Consider the following 23,198-nt stretch of genomic DNA (forward strand, 5'->3'; position numbering starts at 1 on the left):
AGCATTAGAAGCATTTGCCCGAACTCCGGGGATCAGTCAGTGTGGTCAGTATTAAAATTGGTAACAAAGCGATCGAATTGGCGTCTGACCGATTCGGAAATGCAGTAATGATGTACTTATGTGTCGTCTGTCATTTGGGTATAAGGAACGAGTGAAGGACGTTGCGATAAAGGATAATAAAGGACGAGAAATATTATCATTATATTATTATTAATCGAGCTGGAAAGTGATTATATCACCACACGAAGAAGAGCATTCCGGACTATTTGCAGGGCATGTCATCAAATATTCGAACTCCAACGCTTTTCAAGTTGAAGGAATCTTTCAACTATTAACCATTAATTCAATTAAACATTAGTTCTACCCCATTGCATACGGGTACTTAAATGTACAACCTTTCAAATTAAACCAAAATCATACCGCGGTGCGGTTCATATAGTTTTGCATAAATCTTACCCTCATTTCGCATCACTCACAATCAAACGGAAGCGCTTCGATGGTAATTGGGGTAATTATCAGTGGTTTTAAGCTCTACGCGGCGTAACTTTAAACCTCAACCACCCAAAAGCAAACATAGATCGTCCAGCCAGCATCGAATTAAACTGCTCATGATCAATTAGCACTGGTTAATATTGCTCTGTAGCTAGGGGTTCGCATAGCTGCACACGAAGTGGACTACGCTCAAGGTTTTGCCAGCAGAACTGACTATAGTTATGCATCCAATTCCAACCCAACGGATGGAATGTACTAGTTTTAGTGATGGTTTATTGGGTTTATTAAACCGTCCCGCTTACAAATGCATCATCGTATCGATATCGGTCACTAGTGAACCGAGTCGAATGGTAGTTCTATTGCTGCGCGTGAGAATATGACGTATTCATTGTTTACGGATCGCCGACAAGAGCTTCCTGTTTTTGGGCAATTCAAACAGTTTTGGAACATTTCGCCTTGAGCTTCTTTTTGAGCACTTTTTTATTAGACCAAACTGCAGATTTACTCTATTGATGTTGGAAGGAATGTGCTCAAATAGTTTTAGTTTAGCTATGCAATGGGGTTGGATCCGAAGCTATTTTAAATTCCCACAGGCTCTTCAACTCCTATTCCGTTACGTCCTCGTCGTGCAGAGTGATAACATGAGTATCCAAGCTTGGGTACACGGGCTAGTCCCAACCCCTTGGGCGAATGGGTGCGGATGGCATAACAGAAAGTGTAGTCCAGTTTTTGGGCTACCTGAAGCGAACGACTGGACTACCTGTTGCTTCCTGGGGTACCTGTCTCAATTATTCAATTGACTACGGAAAGCAAAATGAATTCTAAAACCGGATTTTGACCATATAGAACTTATATAGTCCCGGTAATCACACACGTCACTGGGACATGGACTTTGTGGAGACATGAAGGAAGATGCACAGAAGGATTTTTGGTCCCGTATGTGTCGGAAGGAGAATGGACACTGTCGTACAACGAATTGAACTTGCCAGGGTCCGGTGGTAAGATCATGTCGTGAGAATAACACCGGACAACCCAACCCCTAAAGTTCTTTCTCCGAAAAAGAAAGTACGCCTGTGAGCGATTTAGAGGATTCCTGCAGCAGGCCAAGACCGTGGATGAGTTTAACCACCAGATAAGTAAGCAAGCAAGTAAGTAAGATGCTAAAACCAAATTCACGTTCATATCAAATTCATGCTATCGACTCGATGTAAAGCTACAGAATTATTGCAGTTAATGTTTGTAGTCATCTTCACTGTCTAAATCGACAAAAATGGGTCAAAAATAACGATTTTCATGTTCATGTGCATATTTTTTTGAATTAAACCCCTCTTTATAGCAGTGACTCATTAGTAGACCACCCACCCCCACCCACTGAAATTGTAACCTCGGACGGTATTCTGGTATACACAGCCCCTTGGCCTAGTTAGTATGCGCAAGCAGAAATGTTGTTTCAGCAAAGACATTACTAACCCCGCAAGCAAACAGATCTGTTGCACGCGAACGTTTCCCCAATTTGTTGTGAGTTCTGGCGTTCTGAGTTCCTTCTGCTTCCGACACTTATTGCCCGTATGTTGTGGCTTCACGCAGCTTCCCAAATGGGTCAAAACACAACTGTGAGCACAACCGAAAATCAAACCAACTTCATCAATCGTGGAATAACTTCATCGTGGTATGCAGTTTGTTACATTTATTTAAAAACATCATTTGTGTGTGTGTGTGTGAGGTGGTTTGTTCGCCCCTTTTTTTTGGGATACCTCTTGACCTTCGCGCGATCGTCAACGATCGCACCCTTGGTACTGCGATCTGTAGGGATGATCGTGAGGGAGACTGTTTGCTGGCACGATGCCAACGGTTGGGCAGCGCTTCGATCTCGGTTTTGTTACCATCGATACTGTAGCTCTTTGTTTCGTGCCCCTCTAATACAGCCGTGCAGGAACGCGTTTCGTTCCACGCTTTCCTCTTCGCTCTAGCGTTCTTCTGCCGATGCACGTGCCAGCGCGTTGTTGTTCTTGCGTCCTGCTCTAACCACATAAATTACATCATCGTCAAATGATTTACGAACCACGCACAGACGACGTCAAAACTTGTGCGTGTACGACGACCCAGGTTGGGCCCGGGCATCGCTGGGAGCGCTGTGGAACGGACCAGCCGTATGATGTAGAGGAATTTGGCTCTGTAAAGGGGGCAGGTAAAAGAAGCAACAAATGTTGTCTTCAAAAGTGACCATTTTGAGATTTTATTTTCATTTCAATGCTCAAGCCCCCCAACAGGTCCAGGACAAATAGCTTTCTTTAATAAAGTTTTATAAATGCATTAGTTTTATGCACGTAATTTCAACTATAGTTAATGAAATATAAAAATATTAAAAATTCATATAAATTTTATGAAAACCCACATTAAAGTATGGTTAACGTTCACTGTTACTAAAAATAATTGCAATTTATCAAAGTTTCCCTAGTTTAAAACCAGAAAATAAACAAAAATCTGCCACAATTTTGCGTCCAATCTTTGCAACTCCCGCTATAAATATTCGCCCTTCCCTGTGTAGTGGTAGATTGGCACGATCACCGCAAACCACGCGCGTTACTAGGGACGCGCTGCCCATTCCATTGGCGCATTTTTCGATGCTGTTGTGTATGCGTGTACTTGAAAGCAAACAAAAATCACGCGTCATAACAACGCCAGCGGGTTGCGGCCACCCCGTTTATACATCGATCAGCGTCCATTTGTAACTCACCGTCACTCGCTACACAACCGACATGCGTGTGTGTGTGTGTGTGACACTTTTTCTCTCTCTCTCTCTATCTCTCCGTCTCTCTTTTGTTTTCAACCACCATGCGAAAGCTTCGCGTACGGGTTTGCGATTCAGCGTTCGTACGGGTGCGGCGCGAAGCGGGGGGAACAGGGGTTGCGCGTGCGCGTACGCCTCCTCCCAACCCCCTTTCAAGCTTGCTGGGCGCGCGTTTGCTTAGGAAAAGTGTTTAGCGCGCCATGTTTAGTCTCTTGACAGATCTACGCTCGTACGCACGTATATTCGCGCTCCCGTTCACGCTTGCTACGATCCCAACCGTTACGGGTTTGACACCTTTGCAAAACGGAAATACACCGTGTGAGCACGCTTGCAGTGAAATTTGTTGTTCGTGTGCAACTCCCATTTCGAGCTTCGGATTCGAGCGGCACTGTGCGGCAATACTCGTTCCTTGCAGTTTCAAGTTTTGAGTGCAATTTTCGGCTGCTGTTGATTGTGTGTCGAACCCCCAAGGATCAACCGTGAAGCAAAAAAAAAACACACACACACTAACAACTGTTGGTGGTTTCAGTGCACAGTGTAATACCGTCCCAACCATCGGTGTGACCCCAAAGGAAAGGAAATTCAAGACAAAAAATAAAATAGCACCAACAAACGTGATGGCCAACAAATTCGTGTCAGTGCTGCTGGTTTCAGCTTTCCTGCTGGTGGTTAGCTTCGAAGCAGGTAGGTGTGCTAGGGGTGGAGCCGGACGTGAAGATAGTTTACCGAGAGCATCACCTTCGGGGCCAACGGTGTAATCACGATGCGATCAAACCGCGTGATGAAATCGAAAAGGGAAGGAAACGCTCACGGACTTTCCATGGCATTAGTTTCGCATTGAATTATTGATAAATAATGGACAGATAAATTGGAACTCCCAAAAAAAAAAAAACAAGTGGGTTGATTTGAAAGTTGGACGCATACAGCCGGAGCTTGATCTTCAAGTGTGTGCAATTAGGGGTGGAATTTTAACAAAATTTCCAAACAAAAATGATAAAATGCACACCACGCGAAGGAGAGGATCACTACGGGCTGAAATTAGAAGGGGTACCGGTTTATAGCACGTTGGAACTCGTGTCTAATGAAAGCAAATAAACTGCCATTCTACAGCACCCAGTAGATCGTTTGAAGGTAAAACAAACGTTGGATCACAATAAATGGCGATTGTCAGGAGGCCACTTGCGTCGCGAGTGTTTTCCGAGCGGTTGCCTCTGCTAACTGGAACGCTTCTCTCCACTTAACTTCAACCTTTTGCGAACAAACAGTACCCAGTTTGTATTGGGACAAATATTGTTTTCGGAGGAGAACCCGGCCCAGCTATGTCAGCGCGTTAATAAGCTGTTTGTCGAGTGTTTGTTTGGAAGTGGCAACAGCACCACCGTTGGATTGGCGTTGTACTCCTGTGGGGTGGAAGTTCTGCTCTTGCTTAATGTGCCGAAATTGAGAACACTTTCGACGTTTAGACAGCCGATTAAGAACGATTCATTGCGCACTCCACTGGCGCTTAGAGTGCTGCAATTCAATTCAACGCAATGCTGACAGATAGGATCATCTCCGGATCTGCCAAAGCCTTGTTAAGTAAGCAGCTTGGTGCAGTGGTTACGAAAATCGGTGCCTATTACAAGAACAACATCTGCCCGAATGTGTTTATTGTTTCCAACCACTCTTGAGGATGGGATGCCAATTGACAAAAACCCGTTGCAGCATCTTCTTGCAGAGCCTCAATTAAAAACGCATCACTCCACCGACTGTTCTCGCCAATGTGCTCAAGATGCAACGGTCTTGGCATGGGATGGCATGGTACTGCCAGAACCTAGGGTGACCCATCCCGGAAGACAAAGGTCACCTCCCCCCCCCCCCCCCCCCCCCCCAAACCCGGGAACGGGCCGTTAACGTTGCCCGGAATCGACACAAAACGACATCCAAGTGGATTATATGTCACGAGAGTGCGACATTAATTAACGATAAATTTAATCTATCACACTCGCTGTTGGGCGCTGTGCACATTCCAGCGAGCATTCCCCGTTTGCGCGCAAGCTGCTGTGGATGTGCGAGCGACAGCGAAAACATAAACAAACGGGTAACAACGGGGTTGAGATACTTGTTTCGTGTAGTTAGCGTCCATGGTCAGAATAGTTTCGTTTATGCTCGCTTGTGTCGTTGCAGGAACGAAAGGCGAGTATTTATGAATTCAATTAGCTAAAATTCAAGATCAAAAGATCAACGTCAGTCTTGTGAATGATTGAATTCTTGTACCTTCTCCCCCCCATCCGGACCGGTGTAGTTGTGCGTCTGACCGTTGGACAACTTGGGGCTTCGGGGGACACCACGTACCATATGGATCAAACACACACAATACAATACAGACCCAGGACTGGTGGCTATGTGGAATTCCAGCCAGCACTAGAACGGTAACGGCAATCAGTTAGCGCTTCACATTCACCCCGTGTTCCCACCGCTGCCCGGTGGACCTGCATGACTAAGCCGATTGATACAGCTGCACACGGCGGTCGGCATTAATTGTGCCTGTAGGTGATGCAATTAACTGCCGGTCGCGATCGCATGGTCGGCTGGTGTGGGTGCGGTTGTGCTTTGCTGGAATAATTTCACTCCGGGTCTCCGGGTGGTTAATGGGGTGGCCAGGGTAAATGGTTACCACTTGTTGTGTACCGTTCCGGCGTTGCAAGGGCATCAAATAGGATTTTGTCTTCTCGCTTCTGCTCTAGCTTGGTGACACTATGGCCAACGAAGGTGTGTGCCGAGTGTTTTTGATCCAGTGTCGCACACATTGGTTGGGTGCGTCTGGAAGTAATAAGGTTGGTAGTAGTAATGGTAGATGGTTCAGAATAGTGTAAGACTGTTGATGACTTCAAGATAAAATGTTATTAAATATGGCCATGTAATCATTAGCTCAGCCTTATTTAACTAATGAATATCTCCCTAAGATAAAGCGTGGTTAGATAACTTGTTTTAAGTATTGTTTATCAAATGAGTAAGACGAATCACATGTTTGTACTCATTCTTAATGGACGTTTTGCAAATCTCTAGTGTAATCTTATTTGCTTTATCTGGTGGACTTGGTCTGACAGTTCTAGCTTTCCTTGACCTTTTTTACCGGTTGTTGGATATTCAGTGCTACTGCGAGATCTAAGCCAATCCCGTTTTCCCGTGCCAGTTCGGATGCAAGTCCGTTCACGATCACGATCAACCGGTTTGGGATACAATTCGTCTCAAGCTTAAGGAGGCTATTTGGATCACCTCAATGGTCAATGGGTGTCAATGTCAATGATCAACGCAATGGGACCTTTTCTCCAATTGGGAATGGGAGAGTTGTTAGAACCCCCGGTAAATCGCCAACAACCTGAAGCTCACCTATTTGTACGTCAGCAGTGCGCAAGTTAGGATTTGTTAGCAGAGCCTCTGGTTGTGCCACCATCATCTTGGGTTTTGCCTCGTTAATCTTCAAACCGAGGTTTTTGTGTTGCCTGCTCAATCCTTTGGTAAGCATCCACTACGTAGGAGAGCCGTAAACCAATGATGTCTACGTCATCAGCGTATGCCAATATCTGGATTGACCTAATAGAAGATGGTCTCAGAAGTTTCCACCTCCGAGTCGCGGATGGCCTTCTCTAGATGTTTGTTGTCTACTTTAGGGATTTATGAATATTGTTTAATTCCTCTTATGAGATAAAAAAACATTTACTTTCATTTTACCTTCAATAACGCAGGCCAAGATCTCTGGAGGTTTTAGTGCCACAGAATATCTTCATACGACGAAGATCTCAAGCCTGAAGTTATGGAGCAAAGAATTATCTTTTAGTACTCTCGAAGATCGTTATTATCTATATTTTTCTCAAATCTTATTGTCAGTTACATCCTTATCACATCTTTCGAAATTCTTCACTTTAATTCCAAACCCGCGTGTGCGAAGTATTGCGGGAAGTAGTTGGAATTCAAAAAGTTTTGTGTGTTTGCAGCGTCTAAAAATCATCCAACAATTAAGCTTCGGTGATACTGCTCCGCTGTGTTCACAATGACCTATTGTTTTAGAAAATGATGCCAATTTATTCCACCCACCCCACGAGATCGCTGGATAAGTACAAACCAAAAAAAATAGGAAGGAAACGCCTAGTCGCGTGGCGCGTCATTTGATAACGCATTATTTCTCACAAACAGCCTTTTTTGAACGGAGAGCGTTACACAATGCTAACCTCTAACGCCGAAGGACACCGTCCACCGGGTGAGCCCTTGGCCGACACATGACACGGCGTGATGACAACGATCACACACGCTGCTGATGATGTCACCCGTGTGACCCCAATGCTGGGGGCTAACAAACGATGATGGATGTTTTGGTCCGGGGCTGCCGGTTTGGACACACTCGGCAGCCGGCGATAAATGTATGGGCGACAATTTGCTACCCACGGCACAATGAGATGCTTACCGATTAAGTGAAAAGTAAGGTTTTTTTTTGTTTGTCTTCGGCACAAATTGTTAAAGCTCTTCTCATTTCCGGTTTGGTATGGATTTTTCCCCCAAATGATCGTGTTGTGATTGTTTCGTGCGGTTGCCGTACCGTGCGCAACTGAATGAAGGTGCACAAAAAGGTGTAATCCTATTGTTTACCTCCCGAACGTCGTCAAAATTGTCACCCACGGTTCGAAGTGCGCGTAAATTAGAAGTACAACCTTGAAGAAGTTCTTCTCCTTGCTTCCATACGCGCATTGTTCAGCTGGCTAGTCTGGATGATGCTTGAAGTCCATAACGAACGCGAACTGTTTGTCCACACCACACGTGTCGCCTGTGTTGGAACCCCAACACCCCAACACCCCAACACCGCTCCCGAGCGGGAGGTGTAAATAATGCGTACGATGAGCTCATCGCAGGACACTTGTCGGCGAATTGGCGACGGCTTGGCTCGCAAATGCGCCTCCGAGACTCCCTTACGCGGCACGCACGGTGTGTGTGTGGATCGAACGGTTCTGGGTTTGGAATGCGGCCACCTCACACAATCACCGATCGCGTATGGCATAAATCAACGATCGGGCAATGTCGGTATCAGGTGGCGCGAAGATGAAGCCGATCGGTTGTTTGCTGGCATTGAAGCGCCACGAACAAAAGAATGTGGGACATGGCACACGTGGCCACCACCGGCTGGCGGGCCGATCGCCTATCAACGAGGACAGTTGCATGTTTTGTGAGGCTTTTAATTACCGCGCGGCACACAGGGAGATGGGAGACGGCCATGTGTACATTCTAAATTATGATTGATTCCATACTTTATTCTTGGTGGTCGTGATTGGATTCGCATCGATTAAAGGTACGATTATGGCACGTAAAATCTAGGCCAGCGATAATAAAGATGGCATCGCTTCCATCGCGTGTCTAAACCATGTTTAACGGTGTGGGGACGATTAGCCACACCTTAGAAGCTGTCTTAATCGTTTTGCCTAAACGGGGGTTTTTCCCCCTTTTTCCAATTTCCTTGCGATGAGACGGCTCGTAGGTGTGGGAAGAAGGTTAATTTTCTGCCCTCCCACCCACCAAACACATACCCGAACCAGCGTGCCATCTTATTGCCAACATTAAAGGCGTAATGTGCGAAGACACGGCCTCGCCCGGCCGGCTCCAAACAAAACGTTTTCGGAAAGTTGTACAATGTTGTGCGCGGGAAAGTTGATTTCCTCGATGTGTGTTTGTTTTTCCTTTCCCTTTGCTACTGTTCCGCCAAATTCATGTTGCCCTGCGTAAAAACATGGGCGACCCGGAGATGCGATGCGGTTGCTGTCGCCGGGTAATGCTGCTTTCCGCCGCAAGCGTCGTCTGTTCTAAGGTTCGCAACCGTACGCCGCGATAATCCGGGATTTATTGGGCCGAGGAAAGGTTTTCGGTTGTGCGTGCGGGTGTGTGTTTTGGTTTTTCGGGGTATGTAAAAGCGACCCGATTACATCATCGTCAGCATGATCGCATACATCGGTGAGAGCATTACGATGTTTCGGTATGCCTTTTGGGGGGGTTTGGTGGGTGATTTTGTTTGATGCGCGGGCCTGAAAATTCGTAATGTTGATGGCGCCGTTTGTCATCCGCCACGGTGGCGGATGTTGTTTTGTTACGCTTTTGCCGTAGAAACCGTGGGGGGGGGGGGGGGGGGGGGGATGTTCTCCAAAAATATGTCCGAATAAGTTGCGGCTGTAATGCGCTTAAAATGCAGTCTTTATTATGTTTGCCATCTCTTAAGCGCCTCAACGAAGATATAAGTTTTGGAACGATCAATTCACTGAGGTAGATGTTGTACTGCACTGATCTCGTTGTGTTTCACACATACTGCATCATGTAAAGAAAATATGTGTGATCGATAGCGAAATTCGGGTTCCAGGGCAGTCAGATTTGATCCCAACATCGTTGGCACCCAAGATGTACCAATGTTTTTCAGCATAAGCGAAGATCTTCCTTACTTTCGGTGAACCAAGAACGATTGGAAGATTGGAGCTATTAGAAGATGTAGATATTGTAAAATAGCCATGTCTCGCTTATTTATCACTTCATTAAAAGATCAAAGATCTTGTAAATCTTAATTTGTCCATGTCTTAGAATTTGATTTGTTAAGTAAAATTCGTTGACATCGAAGACATTCTTCTCTGACTTGTGAATATTATCTTTGATAAAGATCTTTGAAGATTTGAACTATTTGAAGATTTAGACATTGCATGTTAGCCACATCTAACTCACTTCTAAACGAACACACTGCATTAGTGACTTTTTTGGCAGTGATCTTGCCAATCCTAATTCTTAGTCTTAGATTTTGACTTCTGAAGAAGAACTTACATCGATCTTTAGTTGTAGAACAAATTAAACTCCCTCTCCTTCTAGATTAATAACCTCTTCATCTAATACAAGGCTCAAAATATAAGAATTGAAGTTTCGGCTTAGTAAAACTCAGAACTCCTCGGTTCGCCACCGTACGCCACTGTATACGGGGAGGATCCCTTCGAACAATGCACACTACATCTTGCCTTTCCACCGTGTGACCGTTTGTTGTTTACTCAAACCCGGAAATAGCCATCAGTACCTCGAAATAGTCCATCGAATATTTGGATTAAACTGTTCAGCCAACTGTTTCTGGGGGCAGGTTGTAACAGGGAACTTGCTGGAACTGTTTTGGGGAGCAAACCAACACCGACCGCACAATCCGGCCGGCTCACTTTTGCCGAAGAGAGGGCCGAAATTACGTCAAACCGGTCGGTTGATGGAAACCACCGGGAATGTCGACAGATTTTCACTCCAAGGGAGAGAATTGAGCTGGGTGGGGGGGTAGGTGTGCGAACATTGAGGAAGAAATCCATCGTTGACCCACCGCACGTTGATGAGCTGCCAGTACGCATCTATTCCTTATCCATTCGAGCATAGCACCCGAGTGCACGGTGCTATGCGAAGGAAGCGCGCGTGTGTCCGTGCCTGTTGAGCAACTTTATTTTTAAATCATAATATTTTTAGCTAACTCAACAACATCTGTTTTAGCAAAGCCGAAACAAATCATCATCGGTGGTAGTGTGAAATTTTGACTGTTCCAGAGAGGGGAAGAAAAAAAACTCCACCCAATGCCACTCTTTTACGGTTACTATAGCAACACATTCGGAATGCGTACCAGTAAGCGATTAAGTGACCATCGATGGGGTTGTTTTGTTGGGGACGATTCGATCATCAACACTTTTGGAAGAACACAAAGGCACACACGCAAACATTATGTCATAATTTCTTCATCGCAAACGACTGAAAGGGTGCGGTACTGTTCCGAAGTCGTAAAATTAAATAAAAAATTGAATTCCATCGCATAGAACACTGCTAAGGCAAGTGTTGCCTGCCTGTAACGCGGTTTGCCATTGAACATCGCAACCGTGTGAGTCAACAGCTCCCGTGCTTAGGTATCACTTTTCTGCTCGCCGAGTGCTGCGCAAGTGCTGAAAACAATTAGTGACAACGTGACGGGGTTTGTCGATTAGATACCATTCCGTTGCCGATTGGTAGCCGCTGCTGGAGGAGTCATGGATGTTTAAGATCGCTACCGATAACCCGTAACGATCATCGCTGCATACGGAAGCATTTGTTGGGCTTTGATTCCGTTCCTTTATTTACCGACACGCGCTGTGTGCGTTGGAATGTGACGATATTAATTGGAGGATCATGATTGACTTACAGCGGTGTGATCGGTTCGGCATTTTGAGTCATATATATATGCACTTTGTGTGTGAGAAACGCTTCCCCGGTGAGGTAGAAACGATTAAAACATTAAACCTCCTCCTACACCGAACCATAATTCACATCTCATCAAAGTTGGCGGTGAAGCATTTTTATGGTAAAAGCGAAACTGATCATCAACCGCCAAGTGGAGCATTATTTATAATTTTGCCCGATGTTTTGAACCAGCCCCGAAGTCTCTAAACACCGGTGCATCATACTGCACCGTGCTAGGGAGCTACACACCCATTAAGGAAATAATGGCTACGATTTAGAGTTGATTTATCTAGCGGGAAAACTTTTCCGCTCGCTTAGCGAGACTAGCGTGGCGCGGGTGACGCGCAATGTGATGCAACCCCGCCATCGATTCGTGATCGTGTGCGTTGTTCTGGTGTGTTTTGAAATTGCGCACTTGCTTGCTGATGCTTGAGGTTGTACAAAGCGGTCCATGTTTTGAAGTTTCGCTCTATGGGAATATTTCCCCGTTTTTGCCATCGTGCCCGATCCGATCCCATTCCACCGTCCGGCACCGGTTGTGAATGATTGCGACTTGCATTTACACCTCTCTGTCAACTGGGTCCGGTGGTGGAATCGGTGGAACCGGCCACTCGAAATGACTATCATTTGTCCGTCAAAGTTACCTTGCGATCGGTCGTGTGGTAGGATTTGATTAATGCCGTCCCTAACCGTCCATCTGGCTTTTGACAGCTCGCTAAGCGAACGGTGGAACGAAATATCTGGGCTAGTGCCCGCTGATTGACCACACGTCCATCTGGACTGTTGATTTCCGTTCTCTTTCTACTTTCAAAAGGAAGAGGGAAACAAAACGTTACGACAGCAGGTGATAAGGTTTGACGTACGCGGTTGCTCTCATTAGGTGAATTAGTTATGAATAAAACAGCACAATTGCGTTGGAAAACCCCCCCCCCCCCCCGGTACGAAACGCTCGGCGGCCATTGCAGTGTGGTAATTTTCCGAAAAACTTACCCCGGAAGTATATGTGTTTGCTTGCTGTGGGACCGATTTTCCATCGTTATCCAGCGGGAACATGGCTTTCACCCGTCAATAGTGACAGTAATCGAAATTAACGGTTAACTTCTGGCTTTCCGCTCCATCCACAACGGATACAGGAACATAAGAAAGCACTTCGAACCTGTTGGTGTGGGATCGTATTGAGTGCTTGTTAAAGATTGATCAGGTTCGATGAACTCACGTGTTAACACCTGCAAAACTCATTTGGACCACTTTTTAGCTTTGTTGTGTCGTTTCTGACCGAATGACAGAATGCAATTCCTGGTATGTCCACCACATATGCATAATGTATTAATGGACTGCTTGATTATAGAGCGGGGGTCAACAATACTTCACGTTCCGTAAATATGATTAATAACTGATTATAGCCACCATTATAAAGTAGCAATAAACCCATGATTTTTAAATAATTAATATGACTTTAATGTGTTTATACCGTTCAAGATTACTTTCTCTATGCTTCACGAATAGTATTAGTGTTATAAAAAAGATTGATATTTTAAACAAAATTATCTTTTTCTTTCTATTATTGGCCAATACTTTAGATAACTTCATTATCATTCATTCTCTGGCACGTATTATTCGCGTAACTCGAGAAATGACTGTACTTCAAGTATCTTTTGAGGAGAGCCATTCGTATGAATCTTTAGTGATGAGTCATTCAAATCGGGCATCAATTATCACAAGATTCATGAATCCTTAAGAATTAATGAACCTCTCTGGACCCATGATGTTAGGCTAATTTTTAATCTTCTTGCTTCTGAAATAAGATTTTTTGTACACTCCGAAACTTCACTATAAGACATCTGGTGTTTTGAGATTTGAAGATTCATGATTTATATGAAGATTTGGGATTTAAAGATTCATAAATCATTGAGGATTCAATTTCTGGAATAGAGAACCATTCATTCAGTTCAACGATTCACTCTGATACTTGACTCTAAATCAGATTCGTCTTCTCTGAGGACTCTTGTAACTTTGAGGGTTCAAGAATATCTGAAGATTCTTAAATCTTAGAAATAGAGATTCAGATTCATTTTCTGTTCAAAGATTCACTTTGATACATGACTCTAAATCAGATTTGTCTTCATGACTCCCCAAACATGAACCTTTGAGGGTGCAAGACTCTCTGAAGATTGTTAATGTTCGGAATTCCCTCAGGAGATTCAGATTCATTCATTTAGTTCAAATAATCACTCAGGTTCATGACTCTAAATCAAATCCACCCAATACTGGATAACTTTCGTAATAATAAACGCGAAAATATGAACTTCTACAAGACAAGACAAGACAAGACGAAATGGAGGTCATGTTGTACGCCCGTCATCACGTGAGGCCGGGGTAGTAGCGAATCCCAGTAATTCTGAACTTTACAAAAAAAGAAAAAGAATGTTATTAACATGAATGAAATTAAATCACCAGTTATCATACATATCATACACTGTTTATAATAATATGCGTGCTCGTTTTCTGTCGTAAATCGTTCCGTTTTCAAAGTTTCCAAAATACCAATAGAAATTTAATAAACGTCTTGCGCGTGTGAAACTGCAAACTTCCTGCTGATCAATGAGTACAACTCGGCGTGGGAGGAAACGTACGTTCCTTCCTAACGATTATTACACCAAACCGATGACGGACTAATGGTCTTCCGTAGGTGATAAAATTCATCAATCGTACTGCTGGTTCGCGGTAGTGCAAGCGATTCCATGCTGCGTTGTTTACACCTAGCTGGAGGTAAATAAACAATTTAAGTTAAGCTTTTTCAATCGCTACAACCCAACCTGAAACACTGGTACGATTCGGTGTCACGAGCAAGTCCACCCAGCCACCTTTCTTCGGCGTAAACGAACATGATTGATAGGGAATGTGATGACGGGTGGAATAAAGTTAGCACAACCAAAAAAAAAAACACTGACGGTTTTATTTTCGTTCAACGATCCTAATTGCACGGTACGGTAGGTGTGCTCGTTGGCGATGGGAGTAGTGGCCATTACGTCACAAAAACCTCGATCTAAATTCGTACCCTGGCGGCTACGGACTATGTGTTAGCAAGTAACTAAATCATTGCACCAGAAGACACCCCGAATGCTGGGAACGATCTGTCTCGGGGTGGTACAATAATATAAATAAATCAGACAAATTTTGAGGACAGTCTTTATGCACCACCCGAATTGCCCTGCGCTCACGTACTAGCGAACAAAAACCTGTTGCGAACAAAAGGACGAATCGTTTATCTTGTTAGCAAAAGCCTTTTTTCATCGTTTAAAGATTTCCGTCTCCAGGCCCTGCGATGATGCATCAGACCGAGACGGGCCACTTCCTGCCGTGGGGTGATTAAAAAATTAAACACAATCTAATGGGGTTTTGGGTTTTCTTTCTTTGCTTTTTTTGCACTTACAGCGAGCGCCCTGAAATGCTGGCGCTGCTCGTCGGACGCTTCGACGGCCGCCTTCTGCGATGACCCATTCACCCAGGACATCATTACGGAGCAGCAGAGACGCTGGAGCTACGTCGACTGCAGCTATCCGCCACAGGTCAACTACCAGTTCTCCCAGCAGAATCAACAAACCCGACCGGTCTGCAAGAAAATGAAGCAAATCAGTAAGTAGAACGGTCAACGGACAACCGAAGACACCACATATCTGAAATGGGGTCAGGAGTACTATAAGAAGACAGAATTGTACCGGGGCGAGGTATTCTTCAACCTCAATTAGCTAATGTCTGGGAAGGGAAACACGAACACTATCACTTCACTCCCAACCCTGTGTCCTGGAGCAATGTCCAAGGATCCAACCAGGAAGGGACGACCAAACCCGGGGAAGCATCGCGTGCCGTTACCGGGCCGACGGGAGGTGTGCCGAAAAGATTTACAAGTTAATTTAATTAGCTTCGTTCGGGGTACGTGCCAGATAGAGCCGTTCGGTGTGGGGTTTATCGCTTTCACTAAGGTTTTTGGGGTGGTAAAATGGCGATTAAACACGAAGCGGCAGTGAAGCGCGAAAGCGTGCTTGTACATACGTGTGCAGCGAAGGATGTGGAGCACATTTGGTCAAGGAAATGCAAGTGAAGTTTTGAAGTTTATTCCAGTGTTTCCATAACATCAGGCAAGACATTTAAACAGTCCGGGAATTTGTTGTAGTATTTTGAAATGTGTTACATGTGTTTACCATACATTTAGTAACGCTTAGAGATCTTGGTTCTTCTTCCAACTTGGAGACATTTAAACCGCCCAGGAATTTGTAAATGCATTTCGTAAGTTGTTACATGTGTTTTCAATACTTTCAGTAACGCTTAGAGATCTTGGTTATTGGATTAATGATCTGCTGAGAAGTAATATTTCTGCAATCTAACGACTTGATAGACATAACTTCGCCACATGGGCGGCTGCTGGTCCAGATGTGATTCCAACCATGACCTTCGATCAGCAAGTCTTCAAATGATTCATCAATTTTCCAGAAATTCAGTTTTTCTTCTTTTTCTTTATTGGAACAACAACCTCAAGAGGTCTAGAGGACTGCCATTTTTAGCTCTCTTTGATTTTATTTAGACGCATCTGGTTAGGCAGTCCTGCGTACGGTCTTCACACGACAGGACCGGTCTAAAATCCCACCTGGAATCATCCTCCTTAGCAAGTACTGACTATCCGGATACGTGATAAAATTATTCTTCTTCTTCTTTATTGGCACAACAACCTCAAGAGGTCCAGGCCTGCAATTTCTGGCGTTCTTTGATTTTGTTTATCCGTAAGCTGGATAGTCAAGTCCTGCGTACGAGGGATTGGCCCGGATGGGATTTTGGTCCGGTCCGTTCGTGTGAAGACCGGCGTCGCTACCATTATGCCATCGGGCCGCCTTCAATAAGATGATAAGATTGTTGGGGATAAGATGAGTCTAGTTAACCAGAACTGTCAGACATGATCTAGTAGGTCGTCACGTCAAGAAGAAGAGTTTGGAAGGCTGAACGGAAGCGTTAAGCTGGAAGCGAACTCTAATTGCATTGATATTTCACATCATGACACACAACTTAATTAGCTACGAGTAGGAATAGTTTAACAATTTTCATGAATAAAACATTGCTTTGTTTCCAAGGATGAGTTGGCAGTGTTTGCACCCGTAAACCACGCTCCACCATCCGTCGGGAATAATTAACCTAGCCGCTTTAAACGACACCGTGCGCGCAAGAAGCGCCAATTGTCAAATCGTAACACATAACGACTAATTGTATTGAAACGTGCTCGATGGGGGGAGTTCCTTACTGACACCCGGCGCAATATGCATATCCGATGCAAGAAGCGCTGATCCCAAAAGTGCGAAAGAAATTAATATCAATTTGCACCGGCCGGTTGCTTCGTTGGGCTGAGATGAAATCTCGGGCACGTGGCGCCCATTGCAGTCCAACTGACTCACAGACAAGTCAAGCCAGTCTTCCAGATCGTCAGGGCCTGCACGATTTTTTCTTTGCGAAGATGGAGAACAATTCAAGGTCGAAGGCAACACGTCTCCAAGCGTGTACAGCGGGATCGTTGAGGTGATTGGAGTATAGAGAGTCTTGTTTCGGTTCCCACAATTATTGCTGTAGCCTGGGTGCATGTCGGGGGTGCCGTAGTTGCGTAATGAACCGCAGCCGCCTTATTGCCTATGCTAACACGCATGCATCACCGTATGCGCCACGGTTACAGTTGTTACAAGTGCGCATCCAATAACAACCAGGCAACACCAGGCATACCTGTAACTGTAGGCTATCCATCAGACGACCCTCCACGTCGAGTCATTCGGTTGTTGTGTTTGCTTCATATCTCGTTACGATACCTCGTTGAAGAAGAAGGTGAAAACAAACGCCATGTTCTACATTTTTATTTGAATTTGCTTTCACAAGTACAAACAGCTAGCGGAAGTACTACCGCATCCGCCTGAAGATCGTTAACAGCTCTGTGAGCTACAGTAACTCTGGAGGCAGTTTTCCGTCACCTGTTATTTTACCGACCATACCGATGGTTCGTTGGCGAAAGCAACCTTCGCTTGATGAGTGATCGTTTTTATGATCGACAGGCTACACTCTGTGCATTATGATCAGTGTCTTCAGTGTCGTGATAGACAGACGCATGCTCTTTGCATATTGCCCTTTTACGCCTTCACCTTCTGTCGTGAGAAATAGGCAACCAAAAGGGAATGTCTAGCAGACATTGGTGTTGTCTAGCTATCACCGTCAGCTCCCTGGCGACAGCTAGACCCGCATGGAAAGTTCTATGGACGGAAGTACGACTTATCAGGCGTCCTGCGTCGCAGGTGTCTAGAGTTCGATCGTCACTGTACCGTTTGAACGCACCAAATACAATTCAAAGCCAGTGCAATTCAAAGAAGAGCATTGGTGGTGGGGGTCGATAAGGTAGTTTTGCAATTTATGCTAGGTGCATAACCATTACACAATCCCGAAAGGGGCATCATTAAGGCCTCTTATAGTCTTTTGCCGTATGGAGTTGCTTCTTGGGGGTTTTTGCAATGTGTTCGACTAAACATTGAGGCCCTTTTTTGATGTAGGATTAGTTGGTGCCTTCTTCTTTTGTGCATGCTCCAAAGTAAAAGAAGCATCCCTATTGTAGAGTAACATAACTATAATTATGGCCTTTTTTATGTTCAACTGCTCAGATCTATAACAAAATCGTAGTAAAATATGCACGATTCAAATCTGCTCTTGAAACCAACGATTGTTTCGAACGAAATTTGAATACACACTATATTGGCATGCCCGTGAACTCATTTACTAAGAAAAAAACATCCAACGCATACCAGCATGGGACGGCTATAGTCGGAAAAAATAACAACCTTCACAGTGACTTTGAGTTGCATGCATTTAAGCGTAGCATATTACTGCATCAGCACACGCCTGACATTGAACTAGCAGATGGCATAAATTTTCTAAGCTTTGCTGATCATCAAACGATTACCATCGGCCATGCCAATGTTCCAAATCAAAGATGCGCATTGCTCGTCGGATATTTACATTAGAATCGTTCGCGATCCGTTAGCATTTGCGGTGAGCGGAGTGGATGGTGTCTAGTACTAAGGGTGAGAAGGGCATTTTGTTCAATGGAGCGTTTAAAAATTGGACCAAGAATCTATAACCGTGTCGGCTTTACCTGCTCCATATTAACATAACGTTTGCATCTATTTCATTGCAGTTAACGATCGTGTCGTGGTGTCGCGTTCCTGCGCCTATGAGGATGTCAACACAGCGCCCAACTCCTGTCTGAACGCTCAAACACCGTCCTACATCAAGACCGAGTACTGCGAGACCTGTCTCACCGATGGATGCAACGGTGCGTCGCAGTACGGCCCGGCAGTGCTGACGATTCTGATCAGCGCACTCGTGGCGAAACTGCTCGCCTGGTAATGGGGAGGATCCGCCGGGTCCCATGTCCCAGTGTTGTGGCGATCCCCACCGAAACAGGTGCTGAGAAGGTGCGGAGCAAATAGCAGCAAGAGCAGTGTAAAACAAAATCAATCACAACAGCAATTCGTCCATTTGTGCGCGCTGCAGCACCGGAAAGGTTGACCCGCACATCCACAACCAGAATCTCATTCGTCACCGGTTCACCGGTTGGTTGCCTTACGGGGACGCTGTAAGCGTTCGATAAGCGTTAAAGTATTTCTTTTCCGAAGCAACACACACAATCTTACCTTAATTCTACAAAACAAAAAAGTATCAGAGCATCGTAAAACTATATTATTATTCGGAAGCGATTGTATTTGTATGTTGCAGTGTTAAACTAAGCTTGAAAAGTGTAGGATAACGAACCGTTGAAGATGGAACACTATCAAAACGTGTTGATAGATGTAAGGCGAACAGTAACAGTTTAGCGAGCGGCAGATGATAAATGTACAAAACCAACACAAGATGTGCAAAAACGAGAAATAGAAAGGATAGACCACACAGACTTCACAGCCACCAAACATTTATGTACACAGTTCAATCTTTTAGAAAACACCTTATTCTACACCAAACCCACCTATGATCACTGTCCGTTTTTAACACCACAATGTTATGGTTCGCGTAAGTTTTAATTTAATCAGGGAACTTTCCATCTAGAAGTATGTATGCCGTTTTGTGTAGGAAACCCACATTGAAGATAAAATTTCAGCAGAAAGATAATACAGAAAATGAACTACAGTGGCATAACATGGATCAATTTGCAATCAAACAGTGTTTTTTTTGACACTGTTCACACCATGACGCATGATAAAATCAATTTAAACAACACTGATTACAAAGCTATTTTCAGAATCATTCTACACCACATCACTAACGTTAAAAGTGTACATAAAAAAGAATAGAAAATAAAGTTACACAAACCAATTCGTGTGGATGTTTCAGTTTTAGGAAGTTGTTTGATCAGAGGGGTTGAGAATGGCTTTAAAATTTCCTCATATATTCTCACAAAAAATCCGAATCGCCATACCTCTGCGCTCCCAGCTCTATCTGGACATTATGTAATGACTCATACAACCTGGAATATGCTACGTTCGTATAATATGCTACGTTCGTGGTAAGGACCTTCTAGTTTAAGGTTGCATATAGCGATTATTGAATTTATTTCTTTTATGAAACTAGCAAAAAGATAGCTCATGTGAGTCTGCTCCAGATGAGATTTGGCAAGAGACCTTCAGTCTATCACACCGAATACTACATGAAGGAGTTTATGGAATTTGTAATTCGCTACATAGTTAATATTTCGCAAAGGAAACTCAACTAAAAAGACTCATATCAAGTCCCAGATAACTCGGCTTGTACTGGCTATATTTTCAAATTTTGTGGAGACGTATTTTTACTATTCGATCATTATTCACAATTATTTTTCGGAGACGCGAATGAAAGATTATCAAATTTATATTGCTCTTCGTTGGAATACACATTGTACATTTTTTATTTAAATTAACTTTAAAAAAATCAAAAAGATGAAGATCGCACCAACGGCCAAATAAAATTCACAGGGTGATCAGGAATTCAACAGTTGAGTCTTTGCTACAACAGCGAAGGGCGCGGCACGCTTGTTTACCTGTGGTGCATACCGCTCCACAAGTTTTGTATCTGTTCTTAGTTACTTATGAAGTGAAGCGGGCTTCAGTTGTTGCTGTTGTATGCACGCTTATACACACACATGGTACACCGAATGGTTCGATGCAGTACTGAACCTGTGGTCATAAACCAGACGAAGTTGTCAACTGATCGCATCATCCACCGTCCAAATTGTTTTCGAAACGCGAATCAATCAACCTCGTCGTTCTGTGCCTTATTTTAATGTTAAGTGACTCGATTTTACAACTACTTTATTCCAACGCTTTTGTGGAATTGTCTTTACCGATCCAATAGTGAATCGAATACGAATCATGATGCAGTCTCGAGCAATTTGTTTGGTCACATGCGGTTTGGTGGTGCTGCTGAGTTTCGGCGTCCAAATGGGTGTGTATTGTTTACGATCACTTGATTACCTGCGTTGTCTATGCAGGATCAAACGCTGAGTTGATCAAAATGGAGCAATTATGAAGCAAATTTCTATGATTTGTCTGTTTGATTTCTGCAATATGGTTGATTACAGTTTATCTATGCACAGTCATTAATTTGATAAAAAAAAGCTAATGTATATGTTCCCCGTAGGTTCGGCCATCAAATGCTGGGAGTGTCGTTCAGATTCCGATCCGAAGTGTGCGGATCCATTCGACAATAGTACACTTTCCATCACGGACTGTAGACAGGTGGAACGGAAGGAACATCTTCCCGAGGCGCAGGCGACAATGTGCCGCAAGATTCGTCAGAAAGTGAACGGAGAGTGGCGTTACTTCCGCAGCTGTGCCTTTATGGGTGAACCCGGCATCGAGGGTGACGAGCGATTCTGTCTGATGCGAAGCGGTACCTACAACATCTTCATGGAGTACTGTACCTGTAACAGCAAGGATGGTTGCAACGGGGCGTCATTGCGTAGCCCAACCGTGTTGACGGTGCTAGGTGCGCTAGTACTGGCCGTATCAACAGCGATCGGTTTCTGTCGCGTTTAAAGCAGCTTAGACCAAGAGTTTTGGTGGAGTTTAGGTTGGCACGCCATAGGAGTTTTTTTATGCTGAACTTGCAGCCGGTAGAAGTATGACAACAAACACGGAAAGCTAATGTTCCGATGCTTAACTACATTCCGTCCTCTATTGAATCTCCGTCAGTATTCGGTGCACTTTTGTATCTGTTCCGATGATTATTCTACATGAAGTAATAAACCTTTTTTTAAGTAAAACTAAAGCATTTAGCACAAGAAAATCGATCCTTTCTAGGAGTGGTAAATTTATTGAACGGTCTGTATAAAAAAGATACACAACTGTAATACTAACTCTAGGATTCACACTCTTAAGGAATGTTTCATGATATTCTTACATGGACGGAATAGTTTCTTGGTTGTGAAAGCACCTCCCTCTGGATGGATGGTGGTGATAGTGAAGACTCACGAAAGAATTTTCGCAACAAACAGCATCGAAACAAGGCACAAAAGGACTATCGATGTTGTTTTAATCTGCGGGGCGCTATTGCACTCATCCTCCACACAGTAGCATTCTTCCCAGTACACACCATTCTCATATACACCCCAGTTACATACACCGGTAACACCTGTTTCCGACACGGACGCGCACTGTCTAATCACCTGTCGCCATCGCCCATCCCCTACACAAAGAGAAATGTTATTTAGTAAGAAATTTAACATAGATTCATTAAAGCATCCACTCACATATGAATCCCCGCGGACTCTGGTGTACCACCTTCATGCAGAAGGATCCGGGCATGTGCGACTCGTCACTGTTGCACTCGATGGCAATGTTTTGCGTCTTGTTGAAGGCTTTGTACGCACCACAGTTATCGATTCCTTTCGGATCCGTTTGCGAGGAGCACTGGTAGCAACGGATAGCAAGTGCTGCAATAGCAAATAAAACGGGTTCTGTTAGAACTTGTTGTGGGTGCGTAATCATAGGGCCACTCCCATCAGTAGGCGTCCCTGAAAGTACCATGGGACGCTGTTTCGTTTCCCGGTGCCATACACTTACCCGATCCGATGCTAAGGATAAAAAGCAGAGTTTTCATTTCAGTTTGCATTCTTGCAGGCAGTTAAAGAACGCACAAAACAGAAGGAAACTAAACTAATGGGAAAAACAATTTGAGATTCTGCTGTAAACAAACGATCGCACAATGATGGAATGATGTCGATGATGTGGTCGCTCCGATGGTCATTTGAATGACATTTGAGGGGGTTTTTTTGAAAATTTTTAATAAAATTTCAAAAATATTAATTTCACAAAATAGTATGTTTCAAAAAAAAAGAATATCGGTTTCTGTAATTTCTAAATTGCCCAACGCAGTTAATAACCGCATGAAAATAATAGGCCATAAATATTTTATGACCGATATTGCAAATGCGGACGACCCACTGTGAAACTGTTGTTTACAAAGCATTTCTGGTAGTGAATACAGTAGCAGACAATGGAAAGGTCATACCAACCTGTTGCACGCATTTGCAATGACTAATTTGCCGAATTTATTTATTTTTAGCTCGTACCCAGATATTCTTCTAACTGTTAATGAAAGGAAAACTAACATATTATAACATATTACTTCATTT

General features: G+C 44.0%; 3 protein-coding genes across 3 annotated transcripts; 2 read left to right on the top strand and 1 right to left on the bottom strand.

The window, feature by feature from the left end:
- The first annotated feature begins 14,840 nt into the window (after positions 1-14,840).
- LOC128711021 (uncharacterized) lies at positions 14,841-18,940 on the top strand. The gene is made up of 3 exons (XM_053805887.1): positions 14,841-14,880; positions 14,951-15,151; positions 18,729-18,940. The coding sequence occupies exons 1-3, from the start codon at positions 14,841-14,843 to the stop codon at positions 18,938-18,940; spliced, it is 453 nt and encodes a 150-aa protein (XP_053661862.1).
- A 1,994-nt stretch (positions 18,941-20,934) lies between these two features.
- LOC128711026 (uncharacterized) lies at positions 20,935-21,600 on the top strand. The gene is made up of 2 exons (XM_053805892.1): positions 20,935-21,007; positions 21,203-21,600. The coding sequence occupies exons 1-2, from the start codon at positions 20,935-20,937 to the stop codon at positions 21,598-21,600; spliced, it is 471 nt and encodes a 156-aa protein (XP_053661867.1).
- A 431-nt stretch (positions 21,601-22,031) lies between these two features.
- LOC128712511 (uncharacterized) lies at positions 22,032-22,675 on the bottom strand. The gene is made up of 3 exons (XM_053807402.1): positions 22,627-22,675; positions 22,314-22,496; positions 22,032-22,249 (listed from the first exon to the last, which is right to left on the bottom strand). Exons 1-3 carry the CDS (start codon positions 22,673-22,675, stop codon positions 22,032-22,034), a joined length of 450 nt encoding a protein of 149 aa, XP_053663377.1.
- Positions 22,676-23,198: the final 523 nt, after the last annotated feature.

The sequence above is a fragment of the Anopheles marshallii genome, chromosome 3, assembly GCF_943734725.1.
Source record: "Anopheles marshallii chromosome 3, idAnoMarsDA_429_01, whole genome shotgun sequence".
In the NCBI taxonomy this organism is placed as follows: Eukaryota; Metazoa; Arthropoda; class Insecta; order Diptera; family Culicidae; genus Anopheles; species Anopheles marshallii.